Raw genomic sequence first — 18278 nt, 5'->3', positions numbered from 1 at the left:
TAGAATGACTTTCATGCCCAATTATAAAAGAAAATGCAGGCTGGTTGTAGAAGATCGAGAAAATGCAGAAAAATATAAATAAGAAAATAAAAATAACTCCATATTCTAGAGGTCTATTTTCCTAATCGTTGTTTTTAAAGACATTTATACACGCACAATTTATATAGCTGGAATCACATGTAGTATTGCAGCCCTGTTTTTCACTTTTTATTATGTCCTTTAAAATCTTTTTCAAAAGATACTTGTCTGTGGTCTCATGCTGTCCCATCCTATGGAGGGGCCATAATTTATTATTAGACATTCAGGTGCTGTCATTTTTTGCTATTATAAATAATGTATGTTGTTACGAACATCTTTCTATATAAATCTTCGTGAGCATGACCATCTGTCCGTTGGATTCCCTTGATTGGTGACACTTACCTGTGCTAACTGACATTTGACATGGGGAACTGAAGCTGTGTCGTTATAACTTGTCAAGGAGACAAATAGGGTAACAGTGACCTGTCTCACTTTTATAAAATGACATGGATACAACTATAATTTTGCAGGCCATTTGTTTGGTTAGAAGCTTGATGCCTCATTGATTCCATACACAATGTATTCCAAAACAATGAAGGTGACCTTAGAGACAGCCAGCCATTTAGAATCCAATTAATCAAACTTCAGGATATTTGGTGCCCAGCACCAACCAGAGACATCATGATCTGTCAGATTCTTGTGACTCAGAATTAGAATTTAGCAAGGGATGTGGATTAGGTCGAGCTTGTGGGTGCTCTTCTGGAAAGAACAGAAGAGCTCAGTCTTTAAAAACTAAAGCAACGTTCATTGTGGAAGGCTTTTGTAAAAAAAAAAAGAGAAAAAACAGTAACATTCTCAAATTTAGTGAACTTTACTGAAGACTGTCAAAAGAGGAGATCTTCAGTTAAGCTTGAATGTCACCCCACCAGAGGACTGGAGTTTTAAAATCAGTCTTGGAATTCTGCTTCTAGGACACCTGACAGATATAGCATGTCAATTTAGAAAGTTCTTTAAACTGGGGTTTCATTTATTTTGTCAATTTCTTGCAGAGGCAACAAAAATTAAAATCCAAATACATAAAAAAGGACCCAGTTTAGTTTCCAGTTATGGAAGCTACAAGCATGAATACTTAGTATTCACCTCCAATAGCCTAAGAGGATAAGCTTCTACTTTTGATCAGGAATTTATTTAATCTTCTAGGACAGTGTTGGACATTCTAGGTCCAAATTCCAGGTATTTAATATGTTTCAGTTTTGCTCTCTGCTTCATGATGACAATTTAATCTCTAGCTCTTAACACTTATTGTACTAAATTGCTATATTAATATTAATATCCGAGTGTGAAAAATTCAACTGGTAAGTGGTATGCAAATTAACCTAAAGCAAACTTTAGTTTGCACTTAAGAAATCCTTTGGAACAAAGGTAACGGAGGTGGTAAAAAGACCAACTAACCACCATTAAAAGAGAAGATTGTTCCAAGTAAAAGAGTAACATATTTCAAAGCAAACATGACTGATTTTAATCAAGCAATATGAATATAATAGCTGGTATAAACCTTTGATTATATTATGGGGTGTAAACAGGAGACTTTCCCCCCCTAGTCACAGTGCTACGGGTTGAATTGTATCTGTAAAAAAAGCTAGGTTGCAATCCGAACCTCTGTTCGCTGTGAACGTGACCATGTTTAGAGATAGGGTCTTTGCAGTGTAATCCAATGAACATGAGGTCGTTAGAGGGGGCCTCACCCAACATGACTGCTGTCCTCACGAGACAAGACAAATTTGGGCAGACGGACATGCACAGAAGGAAGACAATGAAGACAGCCACGTCCTGATGGAGGCGGAGACTGGAGTGATGTGCCTTCAAGCCAAGGAACACCAAGGATCTCTGGCAAACACTAACAGCTGGAAAGGCAAGGAAGAATTCTCTCCTCTAGGTTTCAGAGGGAACATGGCCCTACTGACGCAGCGATTTCAGATTTCCGGCCTCTGGAACTGTGAGGCAGCATACTTCTCTTGTTCTATGTCACCCAGTTTGTAGAACTTTGTTACGGCAGCCCCAGCAAACTAATATTCCTAGCTTTCACTTAGCTCTGCCAAATTCCATTTTTCTTTTTCTCTTGCCATAATTAAATCTGGGAAAGAGCACATAGATTTCTGGTCAGTTTCTATTTTTAAAAGTTAGTCCAGTTTAAGTCTCCAATCTCGTATCCAGTTGACATCTCACCTCCTTCCCTGCCTCCAGTCAGCCAGGCTCATGCGTCAGAGGGTTTGGGGTGGGGAAGGCAGGCGGGTTGCTCTGGCACCTTTCCAACCCCTCCTAGAGGTGATGGGGAAAGGCAGGTCTCATTCTAGGACACCTGCATCCCCTCCATTTACTGGGGTTGGGTCTCTGGTGCTGGAAGCCAGGAAGTGGACTAGGATAAATGGCAAAGGTTGTTTGCGCTAATGGTCAATGATGGGGTGTCACCTTTGACTCGTTCTTTCTAAATCTGGTTCTGTGTTATTGGCAATCCCTGCGTTTCCTTGGTTTGGTGTTTTGCTTTATTTCTACCTGCTCAGGTCCCCAGAACTTCCTGTGGGAGGCCACTGTGTCTCTTCTTGGTGCTTTCCATAGAATCATGTCCAAGATGCAGGATGGCCTCAGAGTGCCTGTCTTTCCTCTTCTCTGTGTCCTTTGTGAGGAGTGACGAGAACCACCAACACCCTCCGCTCTCTGTCTTGGGACTCCGAAGGAGAAACCTAATCATGCCTTCCCCACCCCCACCCCCCTTCTGTGAAAATGGTGAGGGCCGCTCTCGTCAGCATCCTGCCTTCAGCACTCTCTAGGCAAGAAATGATCTCATGCTCAGGAAGGGAGAACCCCTCCCCAGCCACCCTCATCAGACGACTCCTGTGACCTGATCACAGGTATCAGCTCGAAGACCGCACAGCATCCCGCCAGCCAGCGGAGGGCAGCACCTGTGTCCTTCCTGCCGGTGCCCCACGTCCTACAGAAGATTTTCGCGGGGCTTGGATTGCCTGGTTTTGGTGGATACTTTCTGCGTCTTCCTCCTCACTCAGGGGAGGGGAAGGACTTAGGCAGGGAATAGGACTCTCTCTATGAACAGTGTATTCACTTGGCTGTGGATTCCCGTGGCCAACGTCCCTCCTCCCCGGCCCCCCAGAAAGATATGGGGCTGGCATGAGATCAGGGAAGAGCAGCTCCAACTCAGTCCTGAGCAAAGGTTCTTGATTCAGTTGTTAGCGGCTCTCCTGAGGACATGGGAGTATTGAATGCCTCTTTGCCCTCTTATTTGAATTACTAACTGATCTCAGAACCCTAACCAGCCAATCTCCAGGTCTGTGAGTGGAAGGAGATTTCCTTCCTCTAAAACTCAGTGCGATTCCCACCTAGTGGAAGGGGGCCGTGCCTCTGCCCTCACTCTTGGTTTTGGGAGCGCTGAAGGCATGTTGCTGACAAGGTGGCGCCCCTTTTGTGAGATGGGAGAGGATGGCATGACGGGAAAAGATGGGTTACTCACTCCTGGGAAAATAAAAATTCCCACTCAATTGCTGTTATACCAGGAAAATGTTTCTGTCCCTAGGTTTTTTTTTCCTTCCTTGTGCTTCTCCTTTGATATTGCAAGATGTTTCGGATTTCGCTAACATGTTATGATGAATGAGGTGGAGGAGGGGTGACATTTAATGTGCCAGGTCTAATGAGGCTGCTGCGGGTGGCTGGGGCTCATAGCCCCCTTCCACTAGGTAGGAGTGCCACTGAGTTTTAGAGAAAGGGAATCTCCTTCCACTCACAGGCTTGGAGATTGGCGGCTAAGGTTTTGAAATCAGTTAGTAAATCAAATAGAATGAGCTGTTGAATGACTCCGTTTCTAAACTGCTTTCAAAATGTCACCCACCTGATGATCAAGTACACCTGGGAAATTGTTAGAAATTCTCAGGCCCCACCCAGACCCACTGAACCAGAAACTGGGCATGGGTGGCAGGCATGTGTATTAATTTGCAAGCCCTCCAGAAGATTCTGAGGCACACCAGCATTGAGAATCGCTGTTCCAAAGACGCTCCTCTTCCCCAATGAAATGACCCCCTAGCCTAAGAAATGGGTGTCTACTTGGTTTGGCCTAACACAGAAGACATCATTTAATTTAAAAATTGTTCCTTCACAGTTCCCTGATGATTTTATTTTCCATCCATCATATACTTTAGTCAAAAGCTTTGGGATGCACTTTAGCTGAGGCAAGGAGGATCTTTTTTCCTAAGAGTATGGAACTCCAGAAATTCACTGCCTTAAATGAGGTGATTTACACTTGTTTTCAACCATACTTACTGTAGTGTTTGTTACTATGGAGTGTTTCTTGGCCTAAGATGATGGGACTCACTCTCCTTGCCTTATGTTCTCCATAGCAACTATCATCATCAAACATACTATATATTTTATATGCTAATTTTATTTTTTGTGTGTCTTCCTCCACATGTATGTGAGCTTCATGAAGGCAACGGATCGTGTCTTTTAATCACTGCTAATTCCCCCAGCATCTTAAACAGTACTTGGCACATTGTAGACATTCAGAATTCTCTGTTGAATGAGTGCATGAAAGAAGGTTGAGTTTCAAGAATGTGTTTTACAAGTTTTTATAGGTTTCTATTTATTGATTAATTAAAGACAATTACGGTTTTTGTTCTCAATTCTATTTGTGAGAATGCTTATACTATAGGCTTCATAAGGTCCTCAGAATTCCCATCATCTTAGTGCAATGGGAACAGAAGAATGTACCGGATTGATGTGAAAGTGATTACCTGGGTGTTCACTACAGAACATCATGGGCTGGAACTGGATAGGAGAGGCTAAGACAGGAGAGGCAGAGTGAATAACTATATGAAAGTAACACAAACGAATTGATGTCTAACCTCTGGGCACACCAGTCTTCTGTTTGTAGGGGGATGCCTTTTGTAGGATTTATTTCTGGACAGTAAATCTGTTTATCAGTAATCGCTTTAGGCTGAACACCTCCCAGGATACAGTATTTCCACTTTCCTGTTGGCACATCGTATAGCTCCTACTTCACAGATGCTCACTGTTTTCTCACTCGTTGATGATCCCATTTTGACACAGTAGAGTTGGCTTCCACCCTTGAAGCACTGGGGAGGCAACAGGCAGACGCATTTGGAAATGGAGGCTGAAATGAGAGGGAGACAGTATGACTCCCCACAGTACTTCAGTTTGTCCCCAGAGCAGCAGGCACTTTGGTGGCGAGGTATTAGACAGCTGGAGCAAAGGCAATGACCCAAGAGACCCAACTGTGGCTTAATGGAGTGATCTGGATGGAAGAGACTAGAATGCACTGGTAAACCAGTAAGATTCAGGAGTTAGGCTGTCTCTGACACCCCCCTCTCACTCACTGCCCACAGCCAGTCGGTCGCTACCTCCCGTCAATCCATTTCCACAATGTCTTCAGTCTGTCCTCACTGTTACTTCTCATTGGCACCACCCGAGGACATTTACGTTCTGTTGAGAAGGTGCTATGAAACCACATAATAAGCCAAGTGCTTTACATGCTTTATTTCATTTAATCCTCACAACAGACATACGAACTCTATGTTACCATGCTAATTCTACACATGAGCTTGGGAGTGAGCTCAGAGAGCTTAAGTGATTGGCCCATGGTTCCACAATTAGTAAGTGGTAGAGGCAGGTTTTAGATTATAAATGACTCATAGGTCTTAATTCTTTAATGTAACTCTACACCACAGTTATTGATTTCTTTCTAGAATATTTCTGGGTGGGTGATTCTTTTACGAGGCCTGGTTTCAAAACCACCCAGTCACTTCATAATTCATATAAATCTTGCATTCATGAAATCATTTTAAATGATCACTTGGGATAAACTTACCAAAGCCAAAATATTAAATAAATTTTGAGTAAGGGGATATAGGCTCATTTATATACACACATGTTTTAATCAAAGTCAAGGTCCTCTACAGTTTGACTTCAAAATCCCTTTGCAATATTGTCTTCTCTGCTTTCTCCATTCCAGGTGGAGTAAGCCCCTCTCTGCTTCTGGAACAAGACCTCAGTGGTGTTCTAGTTTTTGTGCTCTCGTCCATGCTAACCCGTTCTTCTGCTACACTGATGTGCTCTCTCCTACTTTCCCCCATGTGTCCAGTTTCTACAGGTCTCACCTCCTCCATGAAGCATTTCATAGCCCCTTACCTTCATACCAACTAACCTTTAAAGTTTTAACTAAACTTTAATACTGTAAATTTGTTAGTACTATATCTGACATTTTTATACTTTGTAAGTTAGCTTTTCATGTTTGTCTTTCTCCTAAGACAGTTCTAAGTGGTTTGTTTGAGAGCTCATTCATCTCTATGTCCCACTTAGCTCTTAATGAGGTGCTCAATTAATTCTGCTTCATCAACTGATTTCAATTCTGAGTTTGGGGTATAGGTATAAGTATTCAAAAAGAAGTCTATTGAATCTGGGATAATTCATGTTGCCAAAATATCTGAGTCAGACTGAGAATCAGCAGTGATGTTATTAAGAAGTAGCTTCTTTTAGGCAGATATCAGTTCTTTCCCATGTGTCTCAACCAATGGGAGAAAATAGGGAAAGGAAGTGGGGAGATACTCACGGGCACGTAGACTTCCTGTCTTTGGTAGAAACTATTTCATGAAAAAGCATGCGTTCCCTTGTAAGCCCTCTGTCAACCAGCTAGAGAAGATTCTAGTTGCGGAAGGTCTTGCCCATTGTGAACAATAGGGTTTAGTGAAGGACAGGAGACTGCTCCACCTCTGGAGAGGATGTCTGTTCCCCAGGCTTGTGGAAAGGCCATGGTCACCATTCTTTTAGGATGGTTATGGCTTAAATCTCTTAGCAAGATTATCTTTAGACTACCACACCAACAGGCCCTTCCCACCACCTCTACTAATGCATCCTCCAACACTCAATTCTCATGCTACCATCCTTATGAAACCCTTCCAGGCCAGAAGATTTCTATCTCTCTCACAGTTCTTATTACATACTGGCTTGCATTAAAGTTATTCATGGAATTATCATGAAAAGTCACTCCTTCAGCTACTATGAACAGTTTGAAGGTACAAAGCTCCTTTATCTTCAGTATCTTCATCATACCTTGTTCAGTGACTTCCACATCTTGATACTAAAGGGATGTGTGCCAAATAAATTTTCCCCTTCTATTAGTTGATGGTGGATATTTTTGAAATTTAGGCAAAACATTTAATGTCCATAAAAATTGGATCCTTAAGAAGCCATTAATATTCTAACTTTTGAAAAGTGAACTTTATGTTATTTTGAAGTTCCATTTTAAACTTTTTCTTATTTCATTTTTAGAGATAGAGATAGAGAGATAGAGAAGGAAAAGAGTAGCAAAGTACACAATGTATTCAAGAACACAGTTTAACCAAGGTGACCTTCAATTCAACTCAAAATTAATAATATCCCAACTTGCCAAGAGTGGGTTGGGTACAAAATACATTTTTAGCTTTTTCTTTTTTCATAAATGCTGTGATTTGTACACTGATGCTGTTCTATGTGCTACTGAACAGGATTCTCTGTGACATTGACTTTTGCTCACCAATTAGAGACGACTGGCCCAGGCAGACCATATCTTTAGGGGGAAAAATGCTTTCAGTATTCTGATTGTGTGCAGGATATTTTTTAAATGACTTAAATCTCTTATAATAAAATGTTCAGTATTATTTTAACTATCCCAAGACATTCTGTCTATCCCAATATTCTGAGCAATATTGGTTAAATATTCAAACTTTTCAGTGTTCTTTTTTTAGACACACTTAGACTCTTGGAGACTGTGTGATTCAGATATATGTACAGCAAAGAGCTAATAATAAAGGCAGATTTTGATGAAATTGTAAGACAGAAATTATTTGCTACACAGACAGATCTGAAAAGAATAATTCATGGAAAAATAGCAAAAAAAAAATTCATTGCAATAGAGGGTTCCATGAAGATCTTTTGTCCGTGATAAATATGGAAGGATAGAAGTTAACACTAAACACATCCCCAAATACCCGTTCTGCTTGTTGTAGTATAGACAGGAACCATTTTGTCCTTTCTGCTTCCTTTTATCTTCTGTGTGTGTATTTTTGACAATAATGTTCCTGCACTACAATTTTCAAAGAAAAAGATTATATTTTAAATATGAAATGATATTGCATAATACTTTCAGCTCTTTTCTACCACAATTATTATTTCTGAAAGACATGTCAGTTGGGTAATGGTGTTGGTCTGGCAATGAAAAATGAGTAGTAGTGTTTATCTATAAGATGATTTGATACTGATCAGAATTGTGCAATGTATGTATCAGGCCTTGGTCTGCTGTCTCTTATGTGGAATTGCCTTGTTCAGATATGGCACAAAGTTCAGAAGCCTCAGATATTGACCTCCTGAGTTGCTACCATCAGATGGCCTAGGGACTATGCCATTTGTGTCTATCTTCTGTCATAAATTCAATCCTGCCACCTCCCAAGGGAGCTGGATCTTGATAAACAGCTGTAAGTGATCAGGAAGGAAGTAGATTTGGGTAATAAGACCTCTCCCCTTATCCAGGACTGAATTAAAGATCCAAGGAGAACAATAAGGTTTTGTGTTTGTTTTTGCAAAAGTAAGGTGGTTTTAGCAAAAGTTAGATGTAACAATTCAACAAGTTTCCATTGCATACTTCATGTCTTGATCTAAGATAGTTTTTTGAAGACGTGTCACAAGGAAAATCTAGCTGCCTATTTGAGTTCTGCTAAATCCTAATCTTCAGCCCAACCAACCAATAAGCTTGGCTGAACTATTTCAGGGTCAAACTTGATCTTAGAGCAAACACACTCACTGCTGTGAAGTTTCTGCTCCCAAGCAATTCACAAACAAAATGCCAATAGCCAATTCACTTACAGAAAATGAAATGTAATGCCACTTCTTAAGTATCAAATTAACAGAGAAATAAAGAAGTAATAACTCCAAGGTTTGGTGAAAGTATGGAAAGGCAGTCTTAATTAAGCATTGTAGATAGGAATATAATATGGTAAAAACATTTCTGGAAAGCAAGTTGATACATAGTAACAACAAAGACTATATTTGGAAATAATATTTACTTAGAAATTTCATTTTCTAAGGTATATCCTAAGGAAATAATCTTAGATTAAAGATTTATCTATGATAGATTTGTCTATTACAGCACTGTTTATAATAGCAAAATATTGGGAAAAATCTAAACACTTAGCAGAAGATTGGTTAAATAAATTACAGAATGTCCATATAGGCTTTGGCAGACACTGAAAACTATGTAGCAGAATAATATATAATGACATGAAAATAGTTTCATGATATATTAAGTGAAAAACGGCAATATATAAAATAAGATGTGAAGGATGATACTTAAAAAAAAAAACTGTAATGTAATCAGAGCCACACCTGAGATGTATAAGGCCCTGGGGAATTTTTTTTTCTTTTTTACAGATTCCTCTCTATATAAACAATTACAGTCACTCCGAATTAGTGACTCTGAATTCACTCTGAATTAGGACCATACTAGCAGTCCAATCTCAAGCAATCTTGGCAAAGAATCCCCTGCTGGCTGGTGGCCCACCAGGCTGCTTTCTGGGAATGAGGGTCTAACTCTGAGGAGCCATAGATGACTCTACAAGCATGAATCCCAGAGCTCCTTGGAGCATTTGGTTGACCCCATGCATGGTGAGAGAGAAGCAGTAGAAGGTCAGAGAATGTTCCACAAGGGAGAAACAGTGCCTGAGCCCATGAGAAACCCTGTCTGGGCTCAGAGTATCCTATGTGATTAACACTATTAGCCTTGGCTAGTCCTAGGCACTGCAAGAGGACTTAAAAATTTTTGAAGAAGATGCTTCTGGCAATTAGTATCCATAAGGAACTTGGTCTTAGGTCAGGTCACTCTAGCTATATTGTCCTAGCCAGTCCAAATGCCAGAGGAAAACTTAGACAATTCTGATGAAGGCCCTCCAAAGCTGGGGGTGGGGAATGGTGCCTGAAGCATAAGACTGGGACAGGTAATTTTCTACTGGAGTCTAAGGGTAGTACCGATTGTATATGCATTGAACAATAATTAGGAAGATTCACCCTAAAATTATGAAAGTTCTCTCTTTCTCTCTCTCTTTCTTTCTTTCTTTCTTTCTTTCTTTCTTTCTTTCTTTCTTTCTTAGAATTTATTTATTTATTTGACAGAGAGAGAGAGAGAGACAGCGAGAGAGGGAACACAAGCAGGGGCAGAGGGAGAGGGAGAAGCAGGCTTCCCGTTGATCAGGGAGCCCGTTGTGGGGCTCGATCCCAGGCCCCTGGGATCATTACCTGAGCCGAAGGCAGACGCTTAATGACTGAGCCACCCAGGTGCCCCTGAAAGTAGTTATTTCTAACAGTGGGTGGGTTATGTTTTTTTCTTTCTATTTAAATAACTTTATAAAATTTTTTACAATGTAAAGGAATTATTTTTGATTAAGGAAAGGTTTTTTTGTTTGTTTTTAGAAAGAGTATAAATGCAAATAAGATGAACCAGTTGCGATGAAGGTTATGTGCGAGCATTTCTAGTATGTGGTCACCACTGGAGCGTACCTGAGCATTTTTCCCAGTCGTAGCAGGTGTCATAGCCACAGGATTCTTTCTTTGTGCTATTGGATGAAAGTTTTCTCCTTTCAAGACCCCATTCTAGCTGTGGACCATCTTGGCAGGAACCAATATGTAGAAAATCGAGGTGCTGATTATTTAAACATTTCTCGGCCAAAAACTTACAAGCAGATGAAGTAAAGTAATGGCTGGTGTCTGTATCAAACACACAGAGATCTTCTGAATAATGGCTGCCCAAGAGAGGAAAGCAAACGTTTATATAGGAAGATTAGAATAAAAGAGATGGCAGGCAGCCAATATAATATGTAAACTTACCAGCCAGTTTTCTTCCCCCTGCCCCCCCACCTGTCCCCAGCTTCTCTTCTTTCAGTCCTTCATCTCATCTTGCATGCTCTGCAATTCATCGTTCTAAAATTTCATCTTAATCTTGGTGTTACTCCCAATTGTCTTCGAGTCAAAGTCTAAATTCTTAAATTCTGGTCATCAAGATCCTCCATAATTTGACTCCAATTAACTTTCCTTTCTAGGATTATTTTCTTTTCCTTCCTGATCTCTATCACCTGACAATTGTATTGATCATTTTTGAAAATGATAAGGTTACTTCTCCTTTGCTGGCATCCCATGCTCTGCTCAATCAGCGTTGCATTGCCTTTCTTCTTGCCTATCTGTGTCCAGTTCCATTCCTGGCTACGTTTTGAAGCTAACCCTGATCAACCTGGCCCATGTAGTCTGGACTGCCTCAGAACTATCACTCAGTAATTGCAACAGTAGGATCTTATATCATTACATAGCTTTGCAAGTGTGTTTGCACTGTGACTGAGTACATGAACCTTTATGGCATTCCCTGTGTAACTTGCATAATCTCCCTAAGGAGATGATGGGTCCTCCTCCCAAGGGGTAACCAGTGGCCACAGTCCTTCTTTTGTTGAGAGGATAGAGGTCCTTGATTACTCTAAATTTGAGTTTCTTCTCGGATGTCAGTTTTAGAGTTCACAATCAGGGCATCAGTGTGTAAATTTATCTCCAGGAAGTAAAGGCCAATCTCTATGGGCAGAGAACTTAAGCTGTAGTTCAGTCACTTCTCACAAACACCTTCAATGCCATGTGAAGGAGAACCGAGGACTACAGAAAGAGGCTAGAGAGGTAGGGAAGAGCTGAAACTCAGACAGTTCCAGAGGATAGTCTGTGTTCTCATGACTTGGTATTGCAAAGATAAAGACAGAAGTTTCCTCTATGTTAAATGGGCAATATGAATGTTGCATGTATTCCCCAGAAGGCCATCTACCGGATGGGGAGACTCCAGCAACAAGAAGCTACACAGTGGACACTTCTGGTGAAGATCGAGGGGGGCAGAGAGGACCACCTTCGTGCTGAATTATGTTTGTGGAATTATACACAAAAAGACCCTAGAGTGTTCCTAAATAAATAAGAAGTCCCTATAAGTGCTTTTCCACTTGCAGCACAGAGGAACATGAGAGGTACTTCGTGTTAAAAGTCAAGGATAACAACTCGGCTCAGTCTGTTGGCTTCCTATCCCAATGTTCAGTCTTTCTCCTCCTCAGTCATTTGACTCTAACTCTATTCATAGGGTTTCTGCATCCAGCCAAAGAGCTGCACTTCATAGCCTCCTTTGCAAGTACATGTGGCCATATGAATAAGCAAAGGTTAATGAGATGGAAGTGAGTGATGGGTCTTCCAAGAAATCTCCTTAAAAAGAAGGAAAAATGTCCATTTTTGGTCTTCTCCCTTCCATGCTCATATCACTGTCTCTATTCTAAGCTTTTGGAGTCACAACCTCGCCCTGTGGTTAGGGGGAAGAGGAAGGCTTTGAGATAATTGAGTCTGAAACCCATTATGGACAGGAATAAGTCTTCATAAACAAAACTGAAAGTTTCTTAATAAACAAATGCCAAGCAAACTTAGGGAACAGGGCTGAGAGATAATTAAGAAAGCTTGCTACCCAGTGGGGAAGAAATCAACACAGCACAGGGGGTATCAGTTATGTGAAAAATTAATATGTTTTGTGTTTGTGCTTCAAGAAGCTCAGCTCCCCTATCAAGCTGGTTACACTAGACTGATTTTCCCATTTTCCAAATACAGTCCATAGAGTATCTCTCACCTACAGTCTTCTTCTGGAGACATGCAAATGCACTCAGATCCCAACTGTTTTTGTCCTGGTTGACAACGGCCCTTTAATTTTGTCAAAACATCTGAAACAAAAGAAAAGGGGTAAAGAACAGTGCACAATATGGATTCCAAGTGGTAAGTTTGGACCTAGGAGGAAAGGCAGTGGTGAAAAGTTCTCACTTATCACCTGCAGTTAGGGCATTCATTTTGCCTTTTTCAAATATGTTGTCATGAAATATTCCATCTCAAAGGTCCTTTCTAGCTCTCATGAGCTGTCATTTTCCAACCTAAAATTGCTGTTAAGTTCAGAGAACTGAGGAAAATGAAATTGGTGAAATTTCTGTTCATTTGTTCTTCAAATATTTACTGGGCGACTACAATACTCTCAGCACTGTGTTAGGTTCTGGAAATAGTGGATTGAGTAAAATTTCACCCAGATTCTATGCTCACAGAGCTTAGACTTTTGTGAGGGCAGAGTGACATTAAACACATGAATACAAACAGAATTGTTCATGTTATTCCTGCTAGTAGAGAGAAAGTATGTAATCGAGAAAATTGACGTCATAAGGAAGGTAGGACTGGCAAAATAGAAAGAAGAAAGGGAAAGTGTTCACAGCAGAGGAACCATCAGGTATGGAAGTTCGAAAGAGAGGCAGCATGTGATTTTTCTGGAACTGCAAGAAGGCCCGTGTGGTTTAAGTGCAGAAAAACAAGAGCATGGAATGAGATGAGGCCAGAGAGGTGAGTGTGTGTCAGGCTGTGTGGGGGCTGATGGGGCTTTTGAAAGAGTTTTGCCTTTATTTTATAAACAATGGAAAGTCTTTGGTGGGTTTTAAGCAGGGGGTCATATGACAAAATCAGGTCTGGATTCTGAAAAAGAAATTAATTCTGGCTTCTGCGTGGAGAATGGATTTGAAGAGGCACGGTGGCCAAGAAGGCTACAGGTAGACAATCTATGAGATGATTATAGTAGTTCAGGTGAGAGAGGATGGTAATTTGGAACAAAATGTTGAGTTGGAAACGGAGAGAAGTAGATAAACCAGTGATATATTTAGCAGGTTAAATGGATGAAATTGCTTATTGTGGGTAAGCTGTGAGAGCTGCGAAGTATGATTCTTACGTTTCTGGCTTGCATTAGACAATAGACTTTGGTGCCTTCACTGAAATAGAAAATATTATAAGATACTTAGTTGCTTAGTTTTAGGGAGGGGAGGGTAATGACTCAAGAATTCTTCTCTGCATATGTTAAATTCATGGTATCTTTAATTTCTTTCTTTCTTTTTTTTTTTTTAAAGATTTTATTTATTTATTTGAGAGGGAGAGAGAGAGAGCACAAGTAGGGGGAGCAGCAGGCAGAGGGAGAAGCAAGCTCCCTGCTATGCAAGGAGCCTGATGTGGGACTCGATCCCAGGACCCTGGGACCATGACCTGAACCGCAGGCAGACGCTTAACCGACTGAGCCACCCAGGCATCCCTAAATTTATGGTATCCTTAAGACACTCAAACAAACTAGATCAAACTTGATCCATAAAAATGTGGCTATTTGGGTTTAGGTTCAGTGCAAAAGTCTGTGCTAATGATTTAAATTTGTTATTATTCTATGGGGAATCATTGAAGCCAAGGGTGTGGGTGAGATTCTCCAGCAGGACAATGCAGCATAAGGTAAGGGGACGGATACGAGCCTTGAGGAACTCCAGCATTTAATGGCTAAGCACAGGCAGGAGGCTGCCAAAAACAGAGAGCAACAGCCAGGGAGGTAGAAGCTAAACAAGACGATGTCGTATATTGGAAGCCACAGGCAGAACAGGATGAGGAAGGTCAGCACTGTTGGATGTTGCTAAGAGGTCAAAGGAGATGAGGATCAAAATAACATCCATTACTTTTAGCAGCATAGAGGTTAGTGACAATGGTGAAAATGGTTCTTTTGGGTTAATGCCTTGGAAGTCAGATTTTCTTATAAGAAGAATCAATAGAGAAATGCAGCTCCTAGAGTTATTTATCCCTGCATGATATTCTAGGCACTAGGATATTATGGTGGGGAAAAAGATAAAAAGAATGAAAACAGCAGTGGTTCCTTTTTTTGCATGAATGTAAAGGACACTGTGAAAACAGACATTAATCAGATAATCATAGTAAAGGGTTTATATGTAAAGGCCGTGATAGGTTATTTTGAAGAAAGGAACCATATAACAAAGATCCCAACTGAGAAATACAAGGAAAGATCCATGAGGAAATGAGGCTTGATCTAAGAAGAGCAATTGAATAGTGTGTATGTGAGCAAGGGGGGTTAAAGGAGAGGGAGTAACACTTGTGCGTATTATATGGAAGGGGAAGTCTTGGCTGTCTTGGCTTACATGAAGATCCAACCAGAGGACCTTTAGACTGGTTGAACTGGACCTGGAGCTGACTGAGCCTATTGTGTGAAACAAACTTCCCAGGACTGAATCTGACCACTCATCCATCCACAGAACGACAATGGCTTCCGGAAGCAAGTAATCATCGAAGAATGGCAGTAGGCAGCTATAGCCAGATATTCTACCATGTTAGATGGCGGAACAGGAGACTGAGATCACGGTTGCTCCTTTTAGCCTACCAGACAGGAGGTTTGACGAGGGAAGGTTTATGTTAGAGGTAAAAATAAAGTTTTTAAAAATCAGTAGGTTTTCATTATAGCAATGAATGTCATAGCATTTCCTACTCTCATCCTCTGTCAGGAACCTCATTCCTTCTGGTGAAATCTGGCCCATAACTCTCCTGAATTTGGAGACCTACAGCTGCTGGGAAGGCCTCAGATGCTAAGCTTTTCCATTGACATTGGGTTTTCTTTGCTGTAGAGCTATATGTCTTTGCCCTTTGGAAATAAATCCACATTTGGGTCAGGGAAGGATCCCGAGCTGTACATTGCTTCCAAAGAGAATCAACTTTCAAGCACTTGGCACTACTGATTCAAAGTTGTCATTGATCACATGTAAGGAGTCTGCCCCTCAGTGTGTCAGGTGGAAGTCAGAACCGGCTCTCAGCTACCCACACCGCCCGGCACAGTTAGTGAAGGACCTGGAAATGAGAACACTGTGATCTCAGAGTGCTGGGGTTGAGGGGGTCTTCGGGAGGTGTCAATCTCTCAGAGGAGGAAAAAGGAACTGTAGAGGCACGCACCATCTCATTTCCTCAAGAAGCCAAAGCTTTTTTAACGCTGAAATAATTAAAAATCTTTTCCTAACCAAGGATGGCCTGAAAGCCTCTTTGTCTCACAGCTCCCCACACATTGAGAGGAAAGAGTGTTCAGTTTTATTGATGATTTTCCCTCTCTTTCTGACTTCGCTCATTGATCTTTTTGCCAATGTTGCTGGAGAGAAAATATATGAGATAGGATGTTTATTTACTTTATCTGGATGTAGAACAATTCATTCTCTCTCAGATTGGATTATAATTTCAATTTCTTCTCCAAACACAGTCATGGGTGTGCATGCGTGTACGTGTGTGTGTGTGTGTGTGTGCGCGCGCGCGCGGACAGTGCTATTTTCTGTGTAGAGAAGATACTACCTAAGATGCCCAAAGGATCTTAACCATCTGAAGCCTGTGGTTCCCTCTGGTACGTATGATCAGGAGTCAAGTGCAATCCAGCCACAATATCAACTTGAAGGTCTCACAAAGTTCCATGATATCTCTTTATCAATAGTTTTAAGGTTATTTTAACAGGTTAACTTTTCCCTTTTTCTTCATGCATTATGACAGCCTAGAAGAGGATACAGAAGGCCAGATGGCAGTGAGCTTGGGGAAGGAGGACAGCTGTTGCTCAGTTCCCGTTGACCCAAACTGCCCGATCTTGGGTTTAATTTAGCCTCTCCACACCTTCTGCTTTTGCATAAGCAAAATGGGCCCAATCATAACTGATCTCAGATATATCTTCCAGGATTCTCTCAATAAAAATGAGACATGATTTGAAAAAGCGTGCTAAAAAAGTTGGAAGATATGAATTAGTAGGAGCCCTTAACTGCTCCTCCAGGAGTTAAATGCTCTACCAGAAATGCTCTACCCGGAGTTAAAATAAACATTGTTTTAGGGGAACAGATATGGGATTACGTAGATGATGAATTACGTATTTGTTTTATTTGAGGAAGAAGTCTTGGAACTCAAATCAGAAGACCCTTTAGAAAATAAGGGCTTGGTCCTACATCGGAAAATGAGTGAATAATCGTACATTTCTATATTTTAAGTTAAAACAAAATGCTTAGGTAATTAAAAAGTAGTATGCACTACTTTTTTATGGCTCTCCACTTTAACCACATTTTCAGTTTACCATTAATTCTGATTTTGTTAAGACGCCTGGGTGGCTCAGTCAGTTAAGTGTCTGCCTTCGGCTCAGGTCATGATCCCAGGATCCTGGGATCGAGCTCCACATTGGGCTCCCTGCTCACCAGGGAAGCTGCTTCTCCCTCTCCCTCTGCCTGCCGCTCCCCTTGCTTGTGCTCTCTGTCAAATAAATAAACAAGATCTTTTTAAAAAAATTCCTATTTTGTTAGATAAGAGGGCTTGCACTCCGTCAAAATACTGAAGCATTCTATTGGAAAAGAAAATTGACCTCACTCTCTAAAGTTTGAAGATATCTATCGGACCAATAACTTCTTATTTGCTGCCTGACCTCATCCTGACACGGGTTGAAATATAAAACCCAGCCCGTAGTGGAATCTTCTGCTTTCTCTCCCCAAAATACACTCAGGAAATAGCACCACTGTGGATGCTACACCACCAATCTTGGGGGGCATCATCTTAGCCGACCCCAGAATCCCGAGCTGCTACTCACCTTCTTCACAGGTGAGTGAGTCTGAAATGGGCGGCGTCCAGGAATCCTCACTGCATGTGTACCTTGATGGCCCAGCAACAGCAAAGCCTCTGGGGCAGGTGAGCTCAATGGATTCACCAATTTCATATAATCTCTGAAACGGTGAGATCGTCAGAATTTCCTGCACAACTGGCTTGAGGCACTGTGTATCTGGAGGCACAGAAACATGTCAGGTTTGCTTGGTGGAGCAGAATACTCAACAAACGTAAGCAGATTGTAGGCAACCCAAGAGGTGATTTTGGTGCGATTTACTGCATTGACGCAGATTTAATGCCATGTTTTGATCAGAAAACTGGAGGGGGGGTAGAGGATCCCAGGCTTCCCCTGAGAGACTCCTCCACTGAGACATTCCCTTTAATTCCATTATCTGAGGTTCCCTTGCTAAGGAAGTGGCTCCAGAAACTTCCCACTTTCATTACATGATTGGGACTTTTGCTTCTCAAAAAAATATTTTTTCCGGGGCGCCTGGGTAGCGCAGTCGTTAAGCGTCTGCCTTCGGCTCAGGGCGTGATCCCGGCGTTCTGGGATCGAGCCCCACATCAGGCTCCTCCGCTGGGAGCCTGCTTCTTCCTCTCCCACTCCCCCTGCTTGTGTTCCCTCTCTCGCTGGCTGTCTCTCTGTCGAATGAATAAATAAAATCTTTAAAAATATATATATTTTCCCCCCTCTTCTC

At 41.3% G+C, this 18278-nt stretch overlaps 1 protein-coding gene across 1 annotated transcript in view; it reads right to left on the bottom strand.

Annotated features, from left to right (window-relative positions):
• Positions 1–5007: 5007 nt before the first annotated feature.
• Positions 5008–18278, bottom strand: part of C6 (complement C6) — a 53549-nt gene continuing 40278 nt past the window's right edge. The window contains exons 14-17 of the mRNA XM_008692592.2: positions 17567–17755; positions 12755–12845; positions 10624–10865; positions 5008–5194 (exon numbers count right to left, since the gene is read on the bottom strand). Coding sequence (XP_008690814.2) covers positions 5013–5194; positions 10624–10865; positions 12755–12845; positions 17567–17755 — 704 coding nt within the window. The 3' untranslated portion in view covers positions 5008–5012. The remainder of the gene's footprint in view (positions 5195–10623; positions 10866–12754; positions 12846–17566; positions 17756–18278) is intronic.

This window comes from Ursus maritimus, unplaced genomic scaffold, assembly GCF_017311325.1.
Source record: "Ursus maritimus isolate PB19 unplaced genomic scaffold, ASM1731132v1 scaffold_15, whole genome shotgun sequence".
NCBI classification, from domain to species: Eukaryota; Metazoa; Chordata; class Mammalia; order Carnivora; family Ursidae; genus Ursus; species Ursus maritimus.
This window is presented reverse-complemented; position numbering and strand designations above follow the sequence as displayed.